The 21,641-nt window shown below is 45.6% G+C and overlaps 1 protein-coding gene across 7 annotated transcripts in view; it reads right to left on the bottom strand.

Annotated features, from left to right (window-relative positions):
* LOC137352779 (uncharacterized) overlaps positions 1-21,641 on the bottom strand; it is a 40,914-nt gene that overhangs the window by 1,338 nt on the left and 17,935 nt on the right. For 3 of the 7 annotated variants that reach the window (XR_010969781.1, XR_010969779.1, XR_010969783.1), the window contains 3 exons: positions 21,365-21,436; positions 8,468-8,541; positions 722-779 (listed from right to left, as the gene is read on the bottom strand). Coding sequence is in view for 1 of the 7 variants with exons in the window: in XM_068018593.1 (XP_067874694.1) it covers positions 8,468-8,541; positions 21,365-21,436 (146 nt within the window). In the remaining 6 variants the exon portion in view is untranslated. The remainder of the gene's footprint in view (positions 1-721; positions 780-8,467; positions 8,542-21,364; positions 21,437-21,641) is intronic. The other 4 variants (XR_010969780.1, XM_068018593.1, XR_010969782.1 and 1 more) reach the window with 2 other exon arrangements.

The following is a 21,641-nucleotide window of genomic DNA, read 5'->3' as shown; positions in this document are numbered from 1 at the left end:
GAAGACATTGAGGGTCACTGTCTGTGTAAGAGACCGCATTCCACCAGCCCCCCACAACCCGCGCTCCCCCCCCCCTCCCCGCCCACCTCACCCCCACAAACCGAGTGTGACTGGAGAGCTTTTGAAAACAAACCTCACAGACGATGCTGTTTCAAACAAAGAGCTGGCCAACCTGGGAGCAGTGTGAATTGCGCCTCACAGAAAGGTTTGGGGAGACTGCAGTTGAATGTCAAGACGAACATGTCTGTCTCTCTCGAAACGAAACAAGTTTGAAAGTGTGCACTGGGCCCCAGCGAGAACTGCCAAGACTTAACTCCAATCAAGGACTTTACAGCAAAACTAAAAACAGGAACCGAATTCCAATTACTACTGCAAACCATCCCCCTTCAATTCTTGCTCCACCTCTGTACCTATTTGTGTGCGTGTTTATCGAGTAGGCGTGCCAGCGTGCTCGTGTCGCTCACTTTTAGCAATTTTAACTGAGGTAGTGTGTTAAGTTTAACAAACTTACATCTTTCTTGCTTAAACCTAAGAAAGCCCGTCTGATTGGCTCATTTACAATCACAATCAGAGAGCAGTGAGCAAGGACTCAACTCAGGGGAAGCAAAGAACAGTTAAACACTGTTACGGCCAAACCAGGGAAAGGGCCAGAGGGGAGCCCGAGACCCCTTCCTCGCCCGGTCGTGACACATGACGCTCAGAACCACTGTCCAAGCTTTACCTTCGTTCTGTAAATCTCTCCAATATCCGAAAGCCCAAGAGAGCAAGGCAACAGACAGCTGCAAAGAGATAAAGAGAACACAAGACGTATCAACAGGGAGATGGTCAGGGAAATCAATCAGGGTTTCTAAAATAAACAGCCTTCATCTCGTTGACCTTTGGTGCAACACCACTGAGGACATCATCTGCAAGCAGATCAAGTTGTACGCGAGACACCCAGCTCTACATCCCTACCACATCTCTGGACCCCTCTGCACTGCCTCGAACTGTTCATGCTGCTTGTCCGACGTCCAGGAATTACCGAGCAGACGATTCCTCTCACACAGTCGTCGGTCCCCAACACAAACTCTGCTCCCTCGCCACCGACTCCATCACTCTTTCTGACCACTGCCTGCGGCTGTACCAGACAGCTCATAACCTCGGTGAAGCATCTCTCCATGGGATGAGGTTCAGGATACAAACCCGTCTCATCACCCATCACCACCTATGCCTCCCTATCTCTGTAACCTCCTCCAGTCCCTACAACCCTCCCTATCTCTGTAACCTCCTCAAGTCCCTACAACCCTCCCTATCTCTGTAACCTCCTCCAGCCCCTACAACCCTCCCTATCTCTGTAACTTCCTCCAGCTCCTACAACCCTCCCTATCTCTATAACCACCTTAGGTCCCTACAATCCTCCCGATCACAGTAACCTCCTCCAGTCCCTACAACCCTCCCTATCTCTGTAACCTCCTCCAGTCCCTACAAACCTCCCTATCTCTGTAACCTCCTCCAGTACCTACAACCCTCCCTATCTCTATAACCACCTTAGGTCCCTACAACCCTCCCTATCACAGTAACCTCCTCCAGTTCCTACAACCCTCACTATCTCAGTAACTTCCTCCAGCCCCGACAACCCTCCCTATCTCTGTAACCTCCTCCAGCCCCGACAGCCCTCCCTATCACTGTAACCTCCTCCAGCCCATACAACCCTCCCTATCTCTGTAACCTCCTCCAGCCCTCCCTATCACTGTAACCTCCTCCAGCCCATACAACCCTCCCTATCTCTGTAACCTCCTCCAGCCCTCCCTATCACTGTAACCTCCTCCAGCCCATGCAACCCTCCCTATCTCTGTAACCTCCTCCAGCCCTCCCTATCACTGTAACCTCCTCCAGCCCATGCAACCCTCCCTATCACTGTAACCTCCTCCAGCCCCTACAACCCTCCCTATCTCTGTAACCTCCTCCAGCCCCTACAGCCCTCCCTATCACTGTAACCTCCTCCAGACCCTACAGCCCTCCCTATCACTGTAACCTCCTCCAGCCCCAAAACCCTCCCTATCTCTGTAACCTCCTCCAACCCCTACAACCCTCCCGATCTCTGTAACCTCCTCCAGCCCCTACAATCCTCCCTATCTCTGTAACCTCCACAAGACTGGATTTCGTTATAAAATCAAAATCAGAGCAAGCGCGACATCGGGAGAAAAGGCAATCAAAGACAGATTAGATTCCATCGTGTCTGTAATTCTATACATAAACCCACCACAGAACCCGTTGTTTAGATTCCAGTCTGTAACTCACTCCCGGGTATCTGTTATTCTATATATAAACCCCCCGAACTCCTCGATTAGATTCCAGTCTGTAACTCACTCCCGGGTATCTGTTATTCTATATATAAACCCCCCGAACCCCTCGATTAGATTCCAGTCTGTAACTCACTCCCGGGTATCTGTTATTCTATATATAAACCCCCCGAACTCCTCGATTAGATTCCAGTCTGTAACTCACTCCAGGGTATCTGTTATTCTATATATAAACCCCCCGAACTCCTCGATTAGATTCCAGTCTGTAACTCACTCCCGGGTATCTGTTATTCTATATATAAACCCCCCGAACCCCTCGATTAGATTCCAGTCTGTAACTCACTCCCGGGTATCTGTTATTCTATATATAAACCCCCCGAACCCCTCGATTAGATTCCAGTCTGTATCTCACTCCCGGGTATCTGTTATTCTATATATAAACCCCCCGAACCCCTCGATTAGATTCCAGTCTGTAACTCACTCCCGGGTATCTGTTATTCTATATATAAACCCCCCGAACCCCTCGATTAGATTCCAGTCTGTATCTCACTCCCGGGTATCTGTTATTCTATATATAAACCCCCCGAACCCCTCGATTAGATTCCAGTCTGTAACTCACTCCCGGGTATTTGTTATTCTATATATAAACCCCCGAACCCCTCGATTAGATTCCAGTCTGTAACTCACTCCCGGGTATCTGTTATTCTATATATAAACCCCCCGAACCCCTCGATTAGATTCCAGTCTGTAACTCACTCCCGGGTATCTGTTATTCTATATATAAACCCCCGAACCCCTCGATTAGATTCCAGTCTGTAACTCACTCCCGGGTATCTGTTATTCTATATATAAACCCCCGAACCCCTCGATTAGATTTCAGTCTGTAACTCACTCCCGGGTATCTGTTATTCTATATATAAACCCCTGAACCCCTCGATTAGATTCCAGTCTGTAACTCACTCCCCGGTATCTGTTATTCTATATATAAACCTCCCCCGAACCCCTCGATTAGATTCCAGTCTGTAACTCACTCCCCGGTTTCTGTTATTCTATATATAAACCTCCCCCGAACCCCTCGATTAGATTCCAGTCTGTAACTCACTCCCGGGTGTTTGTTATTCTATATATAAACCCCCCAAACCCCTCGATTAGATTCCAGTCTGTAACTCACTCCCGGGTATCTGTTATTCTATATATAAACCACCCCGAACCCCTCGATTAGATTCCAGTCTGTAACTCACTCCCGGGTATCTGTTATTCTATATATAAACCCCCCCCCGAACCCCTCGATTAGATTCCAGTCTGTAACTCACTCCCGGGTATCAGTTATTCTATATATAAACCCCCAGAACCCCTCGATTAGATTCCAGTCTGTAACTCACTCCCGGGTATCTGTTATTCTATATATAAACCCCCCGAACCCCTCGATTAGATTCCAGTCTGTAACTCACTCCCGGGTATCTGTTATTCTATATATAAACCATCCCTGAACCCCTCGATTAGATTCCAGTCTGTAACTCACTCCCGGGTATTTGTTATTCTATATATAAACCACCCCGAACCCCTCGATTAGATTCCAGTCTGTAACTCACTCCCCGGTATCTGTTATTCTATATATAAACCTCCACGGAACCCCTCGATTAGATTCCAGTCTGTAACTGACTCCCGGGTATTTGTTATTCTATATATAAACCCCCCAAACCCCTCGATTAGATTCCAGTCTGTAACTCACTCCCCGGTATCTGTTATTCTATATATAAACCTCCCCCGAACCCCTCGATTAGATTCCAGTCTGTAACTCACTCCCGGGTATTTGTTATTCTATATATAAACCCCCCGAACCCCTCGATTAGATTCCAGTCTGTAACTCACTCCCGGGTATCTGTTATTCTATATATAAACCATCCCTGAACCCCTCGATTAGATTCCAGTCTGTAACTCACTCCCGGGTATTTGTTATTCTATATAAAAACCACCCTGAACCCCTCGATTAGATTCCAGTCTGTAACTCACTCCCGGGTATCTGTTATTCTATATATAAACCATCCCTGAACCCCTCGATTAGATTCCAGTCTGTAACTCACTCCCGGGTATTTGTTATTCTATATATAAACCACCCCGAACCCCTCGATTAGATTCCAGTCTGTAACTCACTCCCCGGTATCTGTTATTCTATATATAAACCTCCCCCGAACCCCTCGATTAGATTCCAGTCTGTAACTCACTCCCGGGTATTTGTTATTTTATATATAAACCCCCCGAACCCCTCGATTAGATTCCAGTCTGTAACTCACTCCCGGGTATCTGTTATTCTATATATAAACCTCCCCCGAACCCCTCGATTAGATTCCAGTCTGTAACTCACTCCCCGGTATCTGTTATTCTATATATAAACCTCCCCCGAACCCCTCGATTAGATTCCAGTCTGTAACTCACTCCCGGGTATCTGTTATTCTATATATAAACCACCCCGAACCCCTCGATTAGATTCCAGTCTGTAACTCACTCCCGGGTATCTGTTATTCTATATATAAACCCCACCGAACCCCTCGATTAGATTCCAGTCGGTAACTCACTCCTGGGTATCTGTTATTCTATATATAAACCCCCCGAACCCCTCGATTAGATTCCAGTCTGTAACTCACTCCCGGGTATCTGTTATTCTATATATAAACCACCCCGAACCCCTCGATTAGATTCCAGTCTGTAACTCACTCCCGGGTATCTGTTATTCTATATCGAAACCACCCCAAACCCCTCGATTAGATTCCAGTCTGTAACTCACTCCCGGGTATCTGTTATTCTATATCGAAACCACCCCGAACCCCTCGATTTGATTCCAGTCTGTAACTCACTCCCGGGTATCTGTTATTCTATATATGAACCCCACTGAACCCCTCGATTAGATTCCAGTCTGTAACTCACTCCCGGGTATCTGTTATTCTATATATAAACCCCCCGAACCCCTCGATTAGATTCCAGTCTGCAACTCACTCCCGGGTATCTGTTATTCTATATATAAACCCCCCGAACCCCACGATTAGATTCCAGTCTGTAACTCACTCCCGGGTATCTGTTATTCTATATATAAACCACCCGAACCCCTCGATTAGATTCCAGTCTGTAACTCACTCCCGGGTATCTGTTATTCTATATATAAACCACCCGAACCCCTCGATTAGATTCCAGTCTGTAACTCACTCCCGGGTATCTGTTATTCTATATATAAACCCCCCCCCCCGAACCCCTCGATTAGATTCCAGTCTGTAACTCACTCCCGGGTATCTGTTATTCTATGTTTGAACCCCACTGAACCCCTCGATTAGATTCCAGTCTGTAACTCACTCCCGGGTATCTGTTATTCTATATATAAACCCCCCCAACCCCTCAATTATATTTCAGTCTGTAACTCACTCCCGGGTGTCTGTTATTCTATATATAAACCCCCCGAACCCCTCGATCAGATTCCAGTCTGTAACTCACTCCCGGGCATCTGTTATTCTATATATAAACCCCCCCGAACCCCTCGATTAGATTCCAGTCTGTAACTCACTCCCGGGTATCTGTTATTCTATATATAAACCCCCCGAACCCCTCGATTAGATTCCAGTCTGTAACTCACTTCCGGGTATCTGTTATTCTATATATAAAACCACCCGAACCCCTCGATTAGATTCCAGTCTGTAACTCACTCCCGGGTATCTGTTATTCTATATCGAAACCACCCGAACCCCTCGATTAGATTCAGTCTGTAACTCACTTCCGGGTATCTGTTATTCTATATATAAAACCACCCGAACCCCTCGATTAGATTCCAGTCTGTAACTCACTCCCGGGTATCTGTTATTCTGTATATGAACCCCACTGAACCCCTCGATTAGATTCCAGTCTGTAACTCGCTCCCGGGTATCTGTTATTCTATATATAAACCACCCGAACCCCTCGATTAGATTCCAGTCTGTAACTCACTCCCGGGTATCTGTTATTCTGCATATAAACCACCCGAACCCCTCGGTTAGATTCCAGTCTGTAACTCACTCCCGGGTATCTGTTATTCTATATATGAAACCACCCGAACCCCTCAATTAGATTCCAGTCTGTAACTCACTCCCGGGTATCTGTTATTCTATATCGAAACCACCCCAAACCCCTCGATTAGATTCCAGTCTGTAACTCACTCCCGGGTATCTGTTATTCTATATATAAACCCCCCGAACCCCTCGATTAGATTCCAGTCTGTAACTCACTCCCGGGTATCTGTTATTCTATATATAAACCACCCGAACCCCTCGATTAGATTCCAGTCTGTAACTCACTCCCGGGTATCTGTTATTCTATATATAAACCACCAGAACCCCTCGATTAGATTCCAGTCTGTAACTCACTCCCGGGTATCTGTTATTCTATATATAAAACCACCCGAACCCCTCGATTAGATTCCAGTCTGTAACTCACTCCCGGGTATCTGTTATTCTATATCGAAACCACCCCAAACCCCTCGATTAGATTCCAGTCTGTAACTCACTCCCGGGTATCTGTTATTCTATATCGAAACCACCCCGAACCCCTCGATTCGATTCCAGTCTGTAACTCACTCCCGGGTATCTGTTATTCTATATCGAAACCACCCCGAACCCCTCGATTTGATTCCAGTCTGTAACTCACTCCCGGGTATCTGTTATTCTATATATGAACCCCACTGAACCCCTCGATTAGATTCCAGTCTGTAACTCACTCCCGGGTATCTGTTATTCTATATCGAAACCACCCCGAACCCCTCGATTTGATTCCAGTCTGTAACTCACTCCCGGGTATCTGTTATTCTATATATGAACCCCACTGAACCCCTCGATTAGATTCCAGTCTGTAACTCACTCCCGGGTATCTGTTATTCTATATATAAACCCCCCGAACCCCTCGATTAGATTCCAGTCTGCAACTCACTCCCGGGTATCTGTTATTCTATATATAAACCCCCCGAACCCCTCGATTAGATTCCAGTCTGTAACTCACTCCCGGGTATCTGTTATTCTATATCGAAACCACCCCAAACCCCTCGATTAGATTCCAGTCTGTAACTCACTCCCGGGTATCTGTTATTCTATATATAAACCACCCGAACCCCTCAATTAGATTCCAGTCTGTAACTCACTCCCGGGTATCTGTTATTCTATATATGAACCCCACTGAACCCCTCGATTAGATTCCAGTCTGTAACTCACTCCCGGGTATCTGTTATTCTATATCGAAACCACCCCGAACCCCTCGATTAGATTCCAGTCTGTAACTCACTCCCGGGTATCTGTTATTCTATATATGAACCCCACTGAACCCCTCGATTAGATTCCAGTCTGTAACTCACTCCCGGGTATCTGTTATTCTATATATAAACCCCCCGAACCCCTCGATTAGATTCCAGTCTGTAACTCACTCCCGGGTATCTGTTATTCTATATATAAACCTCTCCCGAACCCCTCGATTAGATTCCAGTCTGTAACTCACTCCCGGGTATCTGTTATTCTATATATAAACCCCCCGAACCCCTCGATTAGATTCCAGTCTGTAACTCACTCCCGGGTATCTATTATTCTCTATATAAACCACCCCGAACCCCTCGATTAGATTCCAGTCTGTAACTCACACCCGGGTATCTGTTATTCTATATATAAACCCCCCGAACCCCTCGATTAGATTCCAGTCTGTAACTCACTCCCGGGTATCTGTTATTCAATATATGAACCCCCCGAACCCCTCGATTAGATTCCAGTCTGTAACTCACTCCCGGGTATCTGTTATTCTATATATAAACCACCCCGAACCCCTCGATTAGATTCCAGTCTGTAACTCACTCCCGGGTATCTGTTATTCTATATATAAACCTCCCCGAACCCCTCGATTAGATTCCAGTCTGTAACTCACTCCTGGGTATCTGTTATTCTATATCTAAACCCCCCGCCCACCTCAGCCTCTTGTCCAGTTATTGTCTAGACGGTTCTGCCGAGACAGTGCACCCACTGCAAGACTAAAGCACAGATTAGACGTCCCAGTGCGATGAACTGGTGATGTTGGGCCCTTTTAAGCACTGTGCATCCCTGTCTCTCTATGTCTTCAGGTGAAGTTGTTTAAGGAGGTTCACAGGTCCAAGGACATTGTGGGGTGTGATATAATATATACATCAGACTCACCTAGTGTTGAACAGACAGACATACAAGGAGTGCAGTCATCAGCAAAGCTCCCGGACCAGTCGGCAATGTGTGTGCTGTAAAAATAACAGGAAGGAATTCTTATTAAAAGTAGGAACAAAACTCTGGAAAAGACATACTTTGCATTTCTCCAGGAAGTTCTAACACAGTGGCGCAGTGGTTAGCACCGCAGCCTCACAGCTCCAGCGACCCGGGTTCGATTCCGGGTACTGCCTGTGTGGAGTTTGCAAGTTCTCCCTGTGTCTGCGTGGGTTTTCTCCGGGTGCTCCGGTTTCCTCCCACATGCCAAAGACTTGCAGGTTGATAGGTAAATTGGCCATTATAAATTGCCCCTAGTACAGGTAGGTGGTAGGGTAATATAGGGACAGGTGGGGATGTGATAGAAATATGGAATTAGTGCAGGATTAGCATAAATGGGTGGTTGATGGTCGGCACAGGCTCGGTGGGCCGAAGGGCCTGTTTCAGTGCTGTATCTCTAAAAAAAAAATGTAAAAATAACATCAGAACGTCCCAAAGCTTCAAAGCCAATCAAGGACTTGTTTTTTGAAGTGTGCTCACTGTTGTAATGTAGGAAACGCAGCAGCCAATTTGCGCACAGCAAGATCCCACAAACAGCAATGAGATAATGACCCAGATCATCTGTTTTTTTTTTAGTGATTTTGTTTGAGGGATAAATATTGTCCCCAGGACACCGGGGAGAACTCCCTCCCCCCGCTCTTCTTCCAAATAGTGGCCGTGAGATCTTTTACACCCACCTGAGAGGGAAGATGGGGGTCTCGGTTTAATGTCTCATCTGAAAGACGGAACCTCCGACAGTGCGGCACTCCCTCAGTATTGACCCTCCGACAGTGCAGCACTCTCTCAGTACTGACCCTCCGACAGTGCAGCGCTCCCTCAGTACTGACCCTCTGACATTGCAGCACTCCCTCAGTACTGACCCTCCGACATTGCAGCGCTCCCTCAGTACTGACCCTCTGACATTGCAGCACTCCCTCAGCACTGACCCTCCGACAGTGCGGCACTCCCTCAGCACTGCACTGTGAGTGTTTGACCGGATTCTGGGGCTCAAGTCTCTGGAGTTGGGGGTGGGGATGGGGTCTCCAGCCTGCGGCAGTCTCAATCAGAGGCGAGTGAGTGCATTAAACACACTGAGACACAGCAAACACTGAACTCTGCAGGATAATACCCTCGGTGACGAGGGTCCATTCCCAGTTGGACGCATCATCACAGTCAATGACGTGGCACGACGACAGCCTCCACCCGGTTGGAAATGATTGGCGGATTTGAAGCCGAAAGAGTTGCTGGAACAGGGATACAACTCAGCTGTGATCCCACAGAACGACGGAACAGGCTCAAGAGGGCTGCATGGGCTCGCCAAGTCACTGTTGATTGAGTTTGATGAGCTAATGAAGGGATTTGATTAGTTTTGTGAAGGCTGTTGGTTCTATAGAATAAGGTGAGGGAGGACCTGCCCAAGTGTTTACATCCACATCGGGTTTTGATGTCGAGGGCCATCGTCATTTCCAGGAGAACCTCCAGACCTTTGCAACAGACTGACCCGTCCAATGGCAGAAGCTGATTTGCTGAATTAAACTGAGAGCGACCTGGATCAGTTCAATCATCGGGGAAAGAAATAACCCGTTACCAAAGGGGAATTAATGTCCGCCGGGTGACTTTCCCGCACCTAAAGAACCTTACCTACACCCTCGATTAGATTCCAGTCTGCAACTCACTCCCGGATATCAGTTATTCTATATATAAAACCCGCCGATCCCCTCGATTAGATTCCAGTCTGTAACTCACTCCCGGGTATCTGTTATTCTATATATAAACCCCCCGAACCCCTCGATTAGATTCCAGTCTGTAACTCACTCCCGGGTATCTGTTATTCTATATATAAACCCCCCGAACCCCTCGATTAGATTCCAGTCTGTAACTCACTCCCGGGTATCTGTTATTCTATATATAAACCCCCCGAACCCCTCGATAAGATTCCAGTCTGTAACTCACTCCCGGGTATCTGCTATTCTATATATAAAGCATTCGAACCCCTCGATTAGATTCCAGTCTGTAACTCACTCCTGGTATCTGCTATTCTGTATATAAACCCCCCCAACCCCTCGATTAGATTCCAGTCTGTAACTCACTCCCGGGTATCTGTTATTCTATATATAAACCCCCCCGAACCCCTCGATTAGATTCCAGTCTGTAACTCACTCCCGGGTATCTGTTATTCTATATATAAACCACCCGAACCCCTCGATTAGATTCCAGTCTGTAACTCACTCCCGGGTATCTGTTATTCTATATATAAACCCCCCGAACCCCTCGATTAGATTCCAGTCTGTAACTCACTCCCAGGTATCTGTTATTCTATATATAAACCACCCCAAACCCCTCGATTAGATTCCAGTCTGTAACTCACTCCCGGGTATCTGTTATTCTATATATAAACCACCCCAAACCCCTCGATTAGATTCCAGTCTGTAACTCACTCCCGGGTATCTGTTATTCTATATATAAACCCCCCGAACCCCTCGATAAGATTCCAGTCTGTAACTCACTCCCGGGTATCTGCTATTCTATATATAAAGCATTCGAACCCCTCGATTAGATTCCAGTCTGTAACTCACTCCTGGTATCTGCTATTCTGTATATAAACCCCCCCAACCCCTCGATTAGATTCCAGTCTGTAACTCACTCCCGGGTATCTGTTATTCTATATATAAACCCCCCGAACCCCTCGATTAGATTCCAGTCTGTAACTCACTCCCGGGTATCTGTTATTCTATATATAAAACCACCCGAACCCCTCGATTAGATTCCAGTCTGTAACTCACTCCCGGGTATCTATTATTCTATATATAAACCCCCCGAACCCCTCGATTAGATTCCAGTCTGTAACTCACTCCCAGGTATCTGTTATTCTATATATAAACCACCCCAAACCCCTCGATTAGATTCCAGTCTGTAACTGACTCCCGGGTATCTGTTATTCTATATATAAAGCCCTCGAACCCCTCGATTAGATTCCAGTCTGTAACTCACTCCCGGGTATCTGTTATTTTATATATAAACCCCCCGAACCCCTCGATTAGATTCCAGTCTGTAACTCACTCCCGGGTATCTGTTATTCTATATATAAACCCCCCGAACCCCTCGATTAGATTCCAGTCTGTAACTCACTCCCGGGTATCTGTTATTCTGTATTTCTAAACCCTCCCGAACCCCTCGATTAGATTCCAGTCTGTGACTCACTGCCGGGTATCTGTTATTCTATGTATAAAGCACCCCGAACCCCTCGATTAGATTCCAGTCTGTAACTCACTTCCGGGTTTCTGTTATTCTATATATAAACCCCCCGAACCCCTCGATTAGATTCCAGTCTGTAACTCACTCCCGTGTTTCTGTTATTCTATATATAAAGCACCCTAACCCCTCGATTAGATTCCAGTCTGTAACTCACTCCCGGGTATCTGTTATTCTATATATAAACCCCTCGATTAGATTCCAGTCTGTAACTCACTCCCGGGTATCTGTTATTCTATATATAAACCCCACCGAACCCCTCGATTAGTTTCCAGTCCGTAACTCACTCCCGGGTTTCTGTTATTCTATATATAAACCACCCGAACCCCTCGATTAGATTCCAGTCTGTAACTCACTCCCGGGTTTCTGTTATTCTATATATAAACCACCCGAACCCCTCGATTAGATTCCAGTATGTAACTCACTCCCGGGTATCTGTTATTCTATATATAAACCACCCGAACCCTTCGGTTAGATTCCAGTCTGTAACTCACTCCCGGGTAACTGTTATTCTACATATAAACCACCGTAACCCCTCGATTAGATTCCAGTCTGTAGCTCACTCTGGGCATCTGTTGTTCTATATATAAACCCCCCGAACCCCTCGATTAGATTCCAGTCTGTTACTCACTCCCGGGTATTTGTTATTCTATATATAAACCCCCCGAACCCCTCGATTAGATTCCAGTCTGTAACTCACTCCCGGGTAACTGTTATTCTATATATAAACCACCCGAACCCCTCGATTAGATTCCAGTCTGTAACTCACTCCCGGGTATCTGTTATTCTATATATTAACCCCCCGAACCCCTCGATTCGATTCCAGTCTGTAACTCACTCCCGGGTATCTGTTATTCTATATATAAACCCCTCGATTAGATTCCAGTCTGTAACTCACTCCCGGGTATCTGTTATTCTATATATAAACCCCCCGAACCCCTCGATTAGATTCCAGTCTGTAACTCACTCCCGGGTATCTGCTATTCTATATATAAAGCCCTCGAACCCCTCGATTAGATTCCAGTCTGTAACTCACTCCCGGGTATCTGCTATTCTATATGTAAACCCCCCGAACCCCTCGATTAGATTCCAGTCTGTAACTCACTCCCGGGTATCTGTTATTCTATATGTAAACCCCCCGAACCCCTCGATTAGATTCCAGTCTGTAACTCACTCCCGGGTATCTGTTATTCTATATGTAAACCCCCCGAACCCCTCGATTAGATTCCAGTCTGTAACTCACTCCCGGGTATCTGTTATTCTATATGTAAACCCCCCGAACCAATCGATAAGATTCCAGTCTGTAACTCACTCCCGGGTATCTGTTATTCTATATGTAAACCCCCCGAACCCCTCGATTAGATTCCAGTCTGTAACTCACTCCCGGGTATCTGTTATTCTATATATAAACCCCCCGGTCCCCTCGATTAGATTCCAGTCTGTAACTCACTCCCGGGTATCTGTTATTCTATATATAAACCCCCCGAACCCCTCGATTAGATTCCAGTCTGTAACTCACTCCCGGGTATCTGCTATTCTATATATAAACCCCCCCAACCCCTCGATTAGATTCCAGTCTGTAACTCACTCCCGGGTATCTGTTATTCTATATATAAACCACCCCGAACCCCTCGATTAGATTCCAGTCTGTAACTCACTCCCGGGTATCTGCTATTCTATATATAAACCCCCCCCAACCCCTCGATTAGATTCCAGTCTGTAACTCACTCCCGGGTATCTGTTATTCCATATATAAACCACCCGAACCCTTCGATTAGATTCCAGTCTGTAACTCACTCCCGGGTATCTGTTATTCTATTTCTAAACACTCCCGAACCCCTCGATTAGATTCCAGTCTGTAACTCACTTCCGGGTATCTGTTATTCTATATCTCAACCCCCCCGAACCCCTCGATTAGATTCCAGTCTGTAACTCACTTCCGGGTATCTGTTATTCTCTATGTAAACCCCTCGAAACCCTCGATTAGATTCCAGTCTGTAACTCATTCCCGGGTATCTGTTATTCTATATATAAACCACCCGAACCCCTCGATTAGATTCCAGTCTGTAACTCACTCCCGGGTATCTGTTATTCTATATATAAACCACCCGAACCCCTCGATTAGATTCCAGTCTGTAACTCACTCCCGGGTATCTGTTATTCTATTTCAAAACCCTCCCGAACCCCTCGATTAGATTCCAGTCTGTAACTTACTCCCGGTTATCTGTTATTCTATATATAAACCCCCCGAACCCCTCGATTCGATTCCTGTCTGTAACTCACTCCCGGGTATCTGTTATTCTATATATAAACCCCCCGAACCCCTCGATTAGATTCCAGTCTGTAACTCACTCACGAGTTTCTGTTATTCTATATTGACACCACCCGAACCCCTCGATGATATTCCACTCTGGAACTCACTCCCGGGTTTCTGTTATTCTATATATAAACCACCCGAACCCCTCGATTAGATTCCAGTATGTAACTCACTCCCGGGTATCTGTTATTCTATATATAAACCACCCGATCCCTTCGATTAGATTCCAGTCTGTAACTCACTCCCAGGTATCTGTTATTCTATATATAAACCCCCCCCGAACCCATTGATTAGATTCCAGTCTGTAACTCACTCCCGGGTCTCTGTTATTCTACATATAAACCACCCTAACCCCTCGATGAGATTCCAGTCTGTAACTCACTCCCGAGTATCTGTTGTTCTATATATAAACCCCCCTAACCCCTCGATTAGATTCCAGTCTGTTACTCACTCCCGGGTGTTTGATATTCTATATATAAACCCCCCGAACCCCTCGATTAGATTCCAGTCTGTAACTCACTCCCGGGTATCTGTTATTCTATATATAAACCCCCCGAACCCCTCGATTCGATTCCAGTCTGTAACTCACTCCCGGGTATCTGTTATTCTATATATAAACCCCCCGAACCCCTCGATTAGATTCCAGTCTGTAACTCACTCCCGGGTATCTGCTATTCTATATATAAAGCACTTGAACCCCTCGATTAGATTCCAGTCTGTAACTCACTCCCGGGTTTCTGTTATTCTATATATAAACCACCCTAACCCCTCGATTCGATTCCAGTCTGTAACTCACTCCCGGGTATCTGCTATTCTATATATAAAGCACTTGAACCCCTCGATTAGATTCCAGTCTGTAACTCACTCCCGGGTTTCTGTTATTCTATATATAAACCACCCTAACCCCTCGATTAGATTCCAGTCTGTAACTCACTCCCGGGTATCTGTTATTCTATATATAAACCACCCTAACCCCTCGATTAGATTCCAGTCTGTAACTCACTCCCGGGTATCTGTTATTCTATATATAAACCACCCGTACCCCTCGATTAGATTCCAGTCTGTAACTCACTCCCGGGTATCTGTTATTCTATATATAAACCACCCCGAACCCCTCGATTAGATTCCAGTCTGTAACTCACTCCCGGGTTTCTGTTATTCTATATATAAACCACCCTAACCCCTCGATTAGATTCCAGTCTGTAACTCACTCCCGGGTATCTGTTATTCTATATATAAACCACCCTAACCCCTCGATTAGATTCCAGTCTGTAACTCACTTCCGGGTTTCTGTCTTTCTATATGTAAACCACCCGAACCCCTCGATGATATTCCAGTCTGTAACTCACTCCCGGGTTTCTGTTATTCTATATATAAACCACCCGAACCCCTCGATTAAATTCCAGTCTGTAACTCACTCCCGGGTATCTGTTATTCTATATATAAACCACCCGAACCCTTCGATTAGATTCCAGTCTGTAACTCACTCCCGGGTATCTGTTATTCTGCATATAAACCACCCTAACCCCTCGATGAGATTCCAGTCTGTAACTCACTCCCGGGTATCTGTTGTTCTATATATAAACCCCCCGAACCCCTCGATTAGATTCCAGTCTGTTACTCACTCCCGGGTATTTGTTATTCTATATATAAACCCCCCGAACTCGTCGATTAGATTCCAGTCTGTAACTCACTCCCGGGTATCTGTTATTCTATATATAAACCACCCGAACCCCTCGATTAGATTCCAGTCTGTAACTCACTCCCGGGTATCTGTTATTCTATATATAAACCCCCCGAACCCCTCGATTCGATTCCAGTCTGTAACTCAATCCCGGGTATCTGTTATTCTATATATTAACCCCACCGAGCCCCTCGATTAGTTTCCAGTCCGTAACTCACACCCGGGTATCTGTTATTCTATATATAAACCCCCCGAACCCCTCGATTCGATTCCAGTTTGTAACTCAATCCCGGGTATCTGTTATTCTATATAGAAACCCCCCGAACCCCTCGATTAGGTTCCAGTCTGTAACTTACTCCCGGTTATCTGTTATTCTATATATAAACCCCCCGAACCCCTCGATTGGATTCCAGTCTGCAACTCACTCCCGGGTATCTGTTATTCTATATATAAACACCCCGAACCCCTCGATTAGTTTCCAGTCTGTAACTCACTCCCGGGTATCTGTTATTTTATATATAAACCCCCGAACCGCTCGATTAGATTCCAGTCTGTAACTCTCTCCCGGGCATCTGTTATTCTATATATAAACCCCCCGAACCCCTCGATTAGATTCCAGTCTGTAACTCATTCCCGGGTATCTGCTATTCTATATATAAACCCCCCCAACCCCTCGATTAGATTCCAGTCTGTATCTCACTCCCGGGTATCTGTTATTCTATATATAAAGCCCTCGAACCCCTCGATTAGATTTCAGTCTGTAACTCACTGCCGGGTATCTGTTATTCTATATATAATCCACCCCGAACCCCTCGATTAGATTCCAGTCTGTATCTCACTCCCGGGTATCTGTTATTCTGTATATAAACCCCCCGAACCCCTCGATTAGATTCCAGTCTGTAACTCACTCCCGGGTATCTGTTATTCTATATATAAAGCCCTCGAACCCCTCGATTAGATTCCAGTCTGTAACTTACTCCCGGTTATCTGTTATTCTATATATAAACCCCCCGAACCCCTCGATTAGATTCCAGTCTGTAACTCACTCCCGGGTATCTGTTATTCTATATATAAACCCCCCGAACCCCTCGATTAGATTCCAGTCTGTAACTCAGTCCCGGGTTTCTGTTATTCTATATATAAACCACCCTAACCCCTCGATTAGATTCCAGTCTGTAACTCACTCCCGGGTATCTGTTATTCTATATATAAACCACCCGAACCCCTCGATTAGATTCCAGTCTGTAACTCACTTCCGGGTTTCTGTTATTCTATATATAAACCACCCGAACCCCTCGATTAGATTCCAGTCTGTAACTCACTTCCGGGTTTCTGTCTTTCTATATGTCAACCACCCGAACCCCTCGATTAGATTCCAGTCTGTAACTCACTTCCGGGTTTCTGTTATTCTATATATAAACCACCCTAACCCCTCGATTAGATTCCAGTCTGTAACTCACTCCCGGGTATCTGTTATTCTATATATAAACCACCCGAACCCCTCGATTAGATTCCAGTCTGTAACTCACTCCCGGGTATCTGTTATTCTATATATAAACCACCCGAACCCCTCGATTAGATTCCAGTCTGTAACTCACTCCCGGGTATCTGTTATTCTATATATAAACCACCCGAACCCTTCGATTAGATTCCAGTCTGTAACTCACTCCCGGGTATCTGTTATTCTGCATATAAACCACCCTAACCCCTCGATGAGATTCCAGTCTGTAAATCACTCCCGGGTATTTGTTATTCTATATATAAACCCCCCGAACTCCTCGATTAGATTCCAGTCTGTAACTCACTCCCGGGTATCTGTTATTCGATATATAAACCACCCGAACCCCTCGATTAGATTCCAGTCTGTAACTCACTCCCGGGTATCTGTTATTCTATATATTAACCCCACCGAACCCCTCGATTAGTTTCCAGTCCGTAACTCACACCCGGGTATCTGTTATTCTATATATAAACCCCCCGAACCCCTCGATTAGGTTCCAGTCTGTAACTTACTCCTGGTTATCTGTTATTCTATATATAAACCCCCCGAACCCCTCGATTAGATTCCAGTCTGTAACTCACTCCCGGGTATCTGTTATTCTATATATAAACCCCCCCAACCCCTCGATTAGATTCCAGTCTGTAACTCACTCCCGGGTATCTGTTATTCTATATATAAAGCCCTCGAACCCCTCGATTGGATTCCATTCTGTAACTCACTCCCGGGTATCTGTTATTCTATATATAAACCCCACCGAACCCCTCGATTAGATTCCAGTCTGTAACTCACTGCAGGGTATCTGTTATTCTATATATAAACCACCCCGAACCCCTCGATTAGATTCCAGTCTGTATCTCACTCCCGGGTATCTGTTATTCTATATATAAAGCCCTCGAACCCCTCGATTAGATTCCAGTCTGTAACTCACTCCCAGTTATCTGTTATTCTATATATAAACCCCCCGAACCCCTCGATTAGATTCCAGTCTGTAACTCACTCCCGGGTATCTGCTATTCTATATATAAATCCCCCCAACCCCTCGATTAGATTCCAGTCTGTAACTCACTGCCGGGTATCTGTTATTCTATATATAAACCACCCCGAACCCCTCGATTAGATTCCAGTCTGTAACTCACTTCCGGGTATCTGTTATTCTCTATGTAAACCCCTCGAACCCCTCGATTAGATTCCAGTCTGTAACTCACTCCCGGGTATCTGTTATTCTATATATAAACCCCCCGAACCCCTCGATTAGATTCCAGTCTGTTACTCACTCTCGGGTATCTGTTATTCTATATATAAACCCCCCGAACCCCTCAATTAGATTCCAGTCTGTAACTCACTCCCGGGTTTCTTTTATTCTATATATAAACCACCCGAACCCCTTGATTAGATTCCAGTCTGTAACTCACTCCCGGGTTTCTGTTATTCTATATATAAACCACCCGAACCCCTCGATGATATTCCAGTCTGTAACTCACTCCCGGGTTTCTGTTATTCTATATATAAACCCCCCCGAACCCCTCGATTAGATTCCAGTCTGTAACTCACTCCCGGGTATCTGTTATTCGATATATAAACCACCCGAACCCCTCGATTAGATTCCAGTCTGTAACTCACTCCCGGGTATCTGTTATTCGATATATAAACCACCCGAACCCCTCGATTAGATTCCAGTCTGTAACTCACTCCCGGGTATCTGTTATTCGATATATAAACCACCCGAACCCCTCGATTAGATTCCAGTCTGTAACTCACTCCCGGGTATCTGTTATTCTATATATAAACCCCTCGATTAGATTCCAGTCTGTAACTCACTCCCGGGTATCTGTTATTCTATATATAAACCCCACCGAACCCCTCGATTAGATTCCAGTCTGTAACTCACTCCCGGGTATTTGTTATTCTATATATAAACCCCTCGATTAGATTCCAGTCTGTAACTCACTCCCGGGTATCTGTTATTCTATATATAAACCCCACCGAACCCCTCGATTAGTTTCCAGTCTGTAACTCACTCCCGGGTATCTGTTATTCTATATATAAATCCCCCGAACCCCTCGATTAGATTCCAGTCTGTAACTCACTCCCGGGTATCTGTTATTCTATATATAAACCCCCCGAACCCCTCGATACGATTCCAGTCTATAACTCACTCCCGGTTATCTGTTATTCCATATATAAACCCCACCGAACCCCTCGATTAGTTTCCAGTCTGTCACTCCCTCCCGGGTATCTGTTATTCTATATATAAACCCCCCGAACCCCTCGATTAGTTTCCAGTCTGTCACTCCCTCCCGGGTATCTGTTATTCTATATATAAACCACCCGAACCCCTCGATTAGATTCCAGTCTGTAACTCACTCCCGGATATCTGTTATTCTATATATAAACCACCCGAACCCCTCGATTAGATTCCAGTCTGTAACTCACTCCCGGGTATCTGTTATTCTATATATAAACCACCCGAACCCCTCGATTAGATTCCAGTCTGTAACTCACTCCCGGATATCTGTTATTCTATATGTAAACCCCCCGAACCCCTCGATTAGATTCCAGTCTGTAACTCACTCCCGGGTATCTGTTATTCTATATATAAACCACCCGAACCCCTCGATAAGATTCCAGTCTGTAACTCACTCCCGGATATCTGCTATTCTATATATAAACCCCCCGGACCCCTCGATTAGATTCCAGTCTGTAACTCACTCCCGGGTATCTGTTATTCTATATATAAACCCCCCCAACCCCTCGATTAGATTCCAGTCTGTAACTCACTCCCGGGTATCTGTTATTCTATATATAAACCCACCCAACCCCTCGATTAGATTCCAGTCTGCAACTCACGCCCGGGTATCTGTTATTCGATATATAAACCACCCGAACCCCTCGATTAGATTCCAGTCTGTAACTCACTCCCGGGTATCTGTTATTCTATATAAAACCACCCGAACTCCTCGATTAGATTCCAGTCTGTAACTCACTCCCGGGTATTTGTTATTCTATATATTATCCCCTCGATTAGATTCCAGTCTGTAACTCACTCCCGGGTATCTGTTATTCTATATATAAACCCCACCGAACCCCTCGATTAGTTTCCAGTCTGTAACTCACTCCCGGGTATCTGTTATTCTATATATAAACCCCCCGAACCCCTCGATTAGATTCCAGTCTGTAACTCACTCCCGGGTATCTGTTATTCTATATATAAACCCCCCGAACCCCTTGAATAGATTCCAGTCTGTAACTCACTCCCGGGTATCTGTTATTCTATATATAAACCACCCGAACCCCTCGATTAGATTCCAGTCTGTAACTCACTCCCGGGTATCTGTTATTCTATATATAAACCCCACCGAACCCCTCGATTAGATTCCAGTCTGTAACTCACTCCCGGGTATCTGTTATTCTATATATAAACCACCCCAAACCCCTCGATTAGATTCCAGTCTGTAACTCACTCCCGGGTATCAGTTATTCTATATATAAACCCCCCGAACCCCTCGATTAGATTCCAGTCTGTAACTCACTCCCGGGTATCTGTTATTCTATATATAAACCCCCCGAACCCCTCGATTCGATTCCAGTCTGTAACTCACTCCCGGGTATCTGTTATTCTATATATAAACCCCCCGAACCCCTCGATTAGATTCCAGTCTGTAACTCACTCCCGGGTATCTGTTATTCTATATATAAACCCCCCGAACCCCTCGATTAGATTCCAGTCTGTAACTCACTCCCGGGTATCTGTTATTCTATATATAAACCCCCCGAACCCCTCGATTAGATTCCAGTCTGTAACTCACTCCCGGGTATCTGTTATTCTATATATAAACCCCCCGAACCCCTCGATTAGATTCCAGTCTGTAACTCACTCCCGGGTATCTGTTATTCTATATATAAACCCCACCGAACCCCTCGATTAGATTCCAGTCTTTTACTCACTCCCGGGTATCTGTTATTCTGCATTTATCGACCCTGAACCCCTCGATTACACTCCACAGACTTGTCCCGTCTTGTCAAAACCCCTCGAACAGTTCAGTCATGATTTCTTCAGCTGTTCTTTACCTGAAGCAGCGTTGAGTCTTTTCTGCTCATTTACTGTGCCTCCAGTACTTTCTGGAGAGGGCAGGCTGCAATCTGGAATATAAAGGGTGCCCATTAAACAGATCACAGATCAGACTCCACAGCCTTGTGCTAACCTATTCAGCACAGTGGCGCAGTGGTTAGCACCGCAGCCTCACAGCTCCAGCGACCCGGGTTCGATTCCGGGTACTGCCTGTGTGGAGTTTGCAAGTTCTCCCTGTGTCTGCGTGGGTTTCCTCCGGGTGCTCCGGTTTCCTCC

This window comes from Heterodontus francisci, chromosome 39, assembly GCF_036365525.1.
Source record: "Heterodontus francisci isolate sHetFra1 chromosome 39, sHetFra1.hap1, whole genome shotgun sequence".
Classification (NCBI taxonomy): Eukaryota; Metazoa; Chordata; class Chondrichthyes; order Heterodontiformes; family Heterodontidae; genus Heterodontus; species Heterodontus francisci.
Note: the sequence above shows the minus strand (reverse complement) of the source record. Positions and strands in the feature narration are given on the sequence as shown.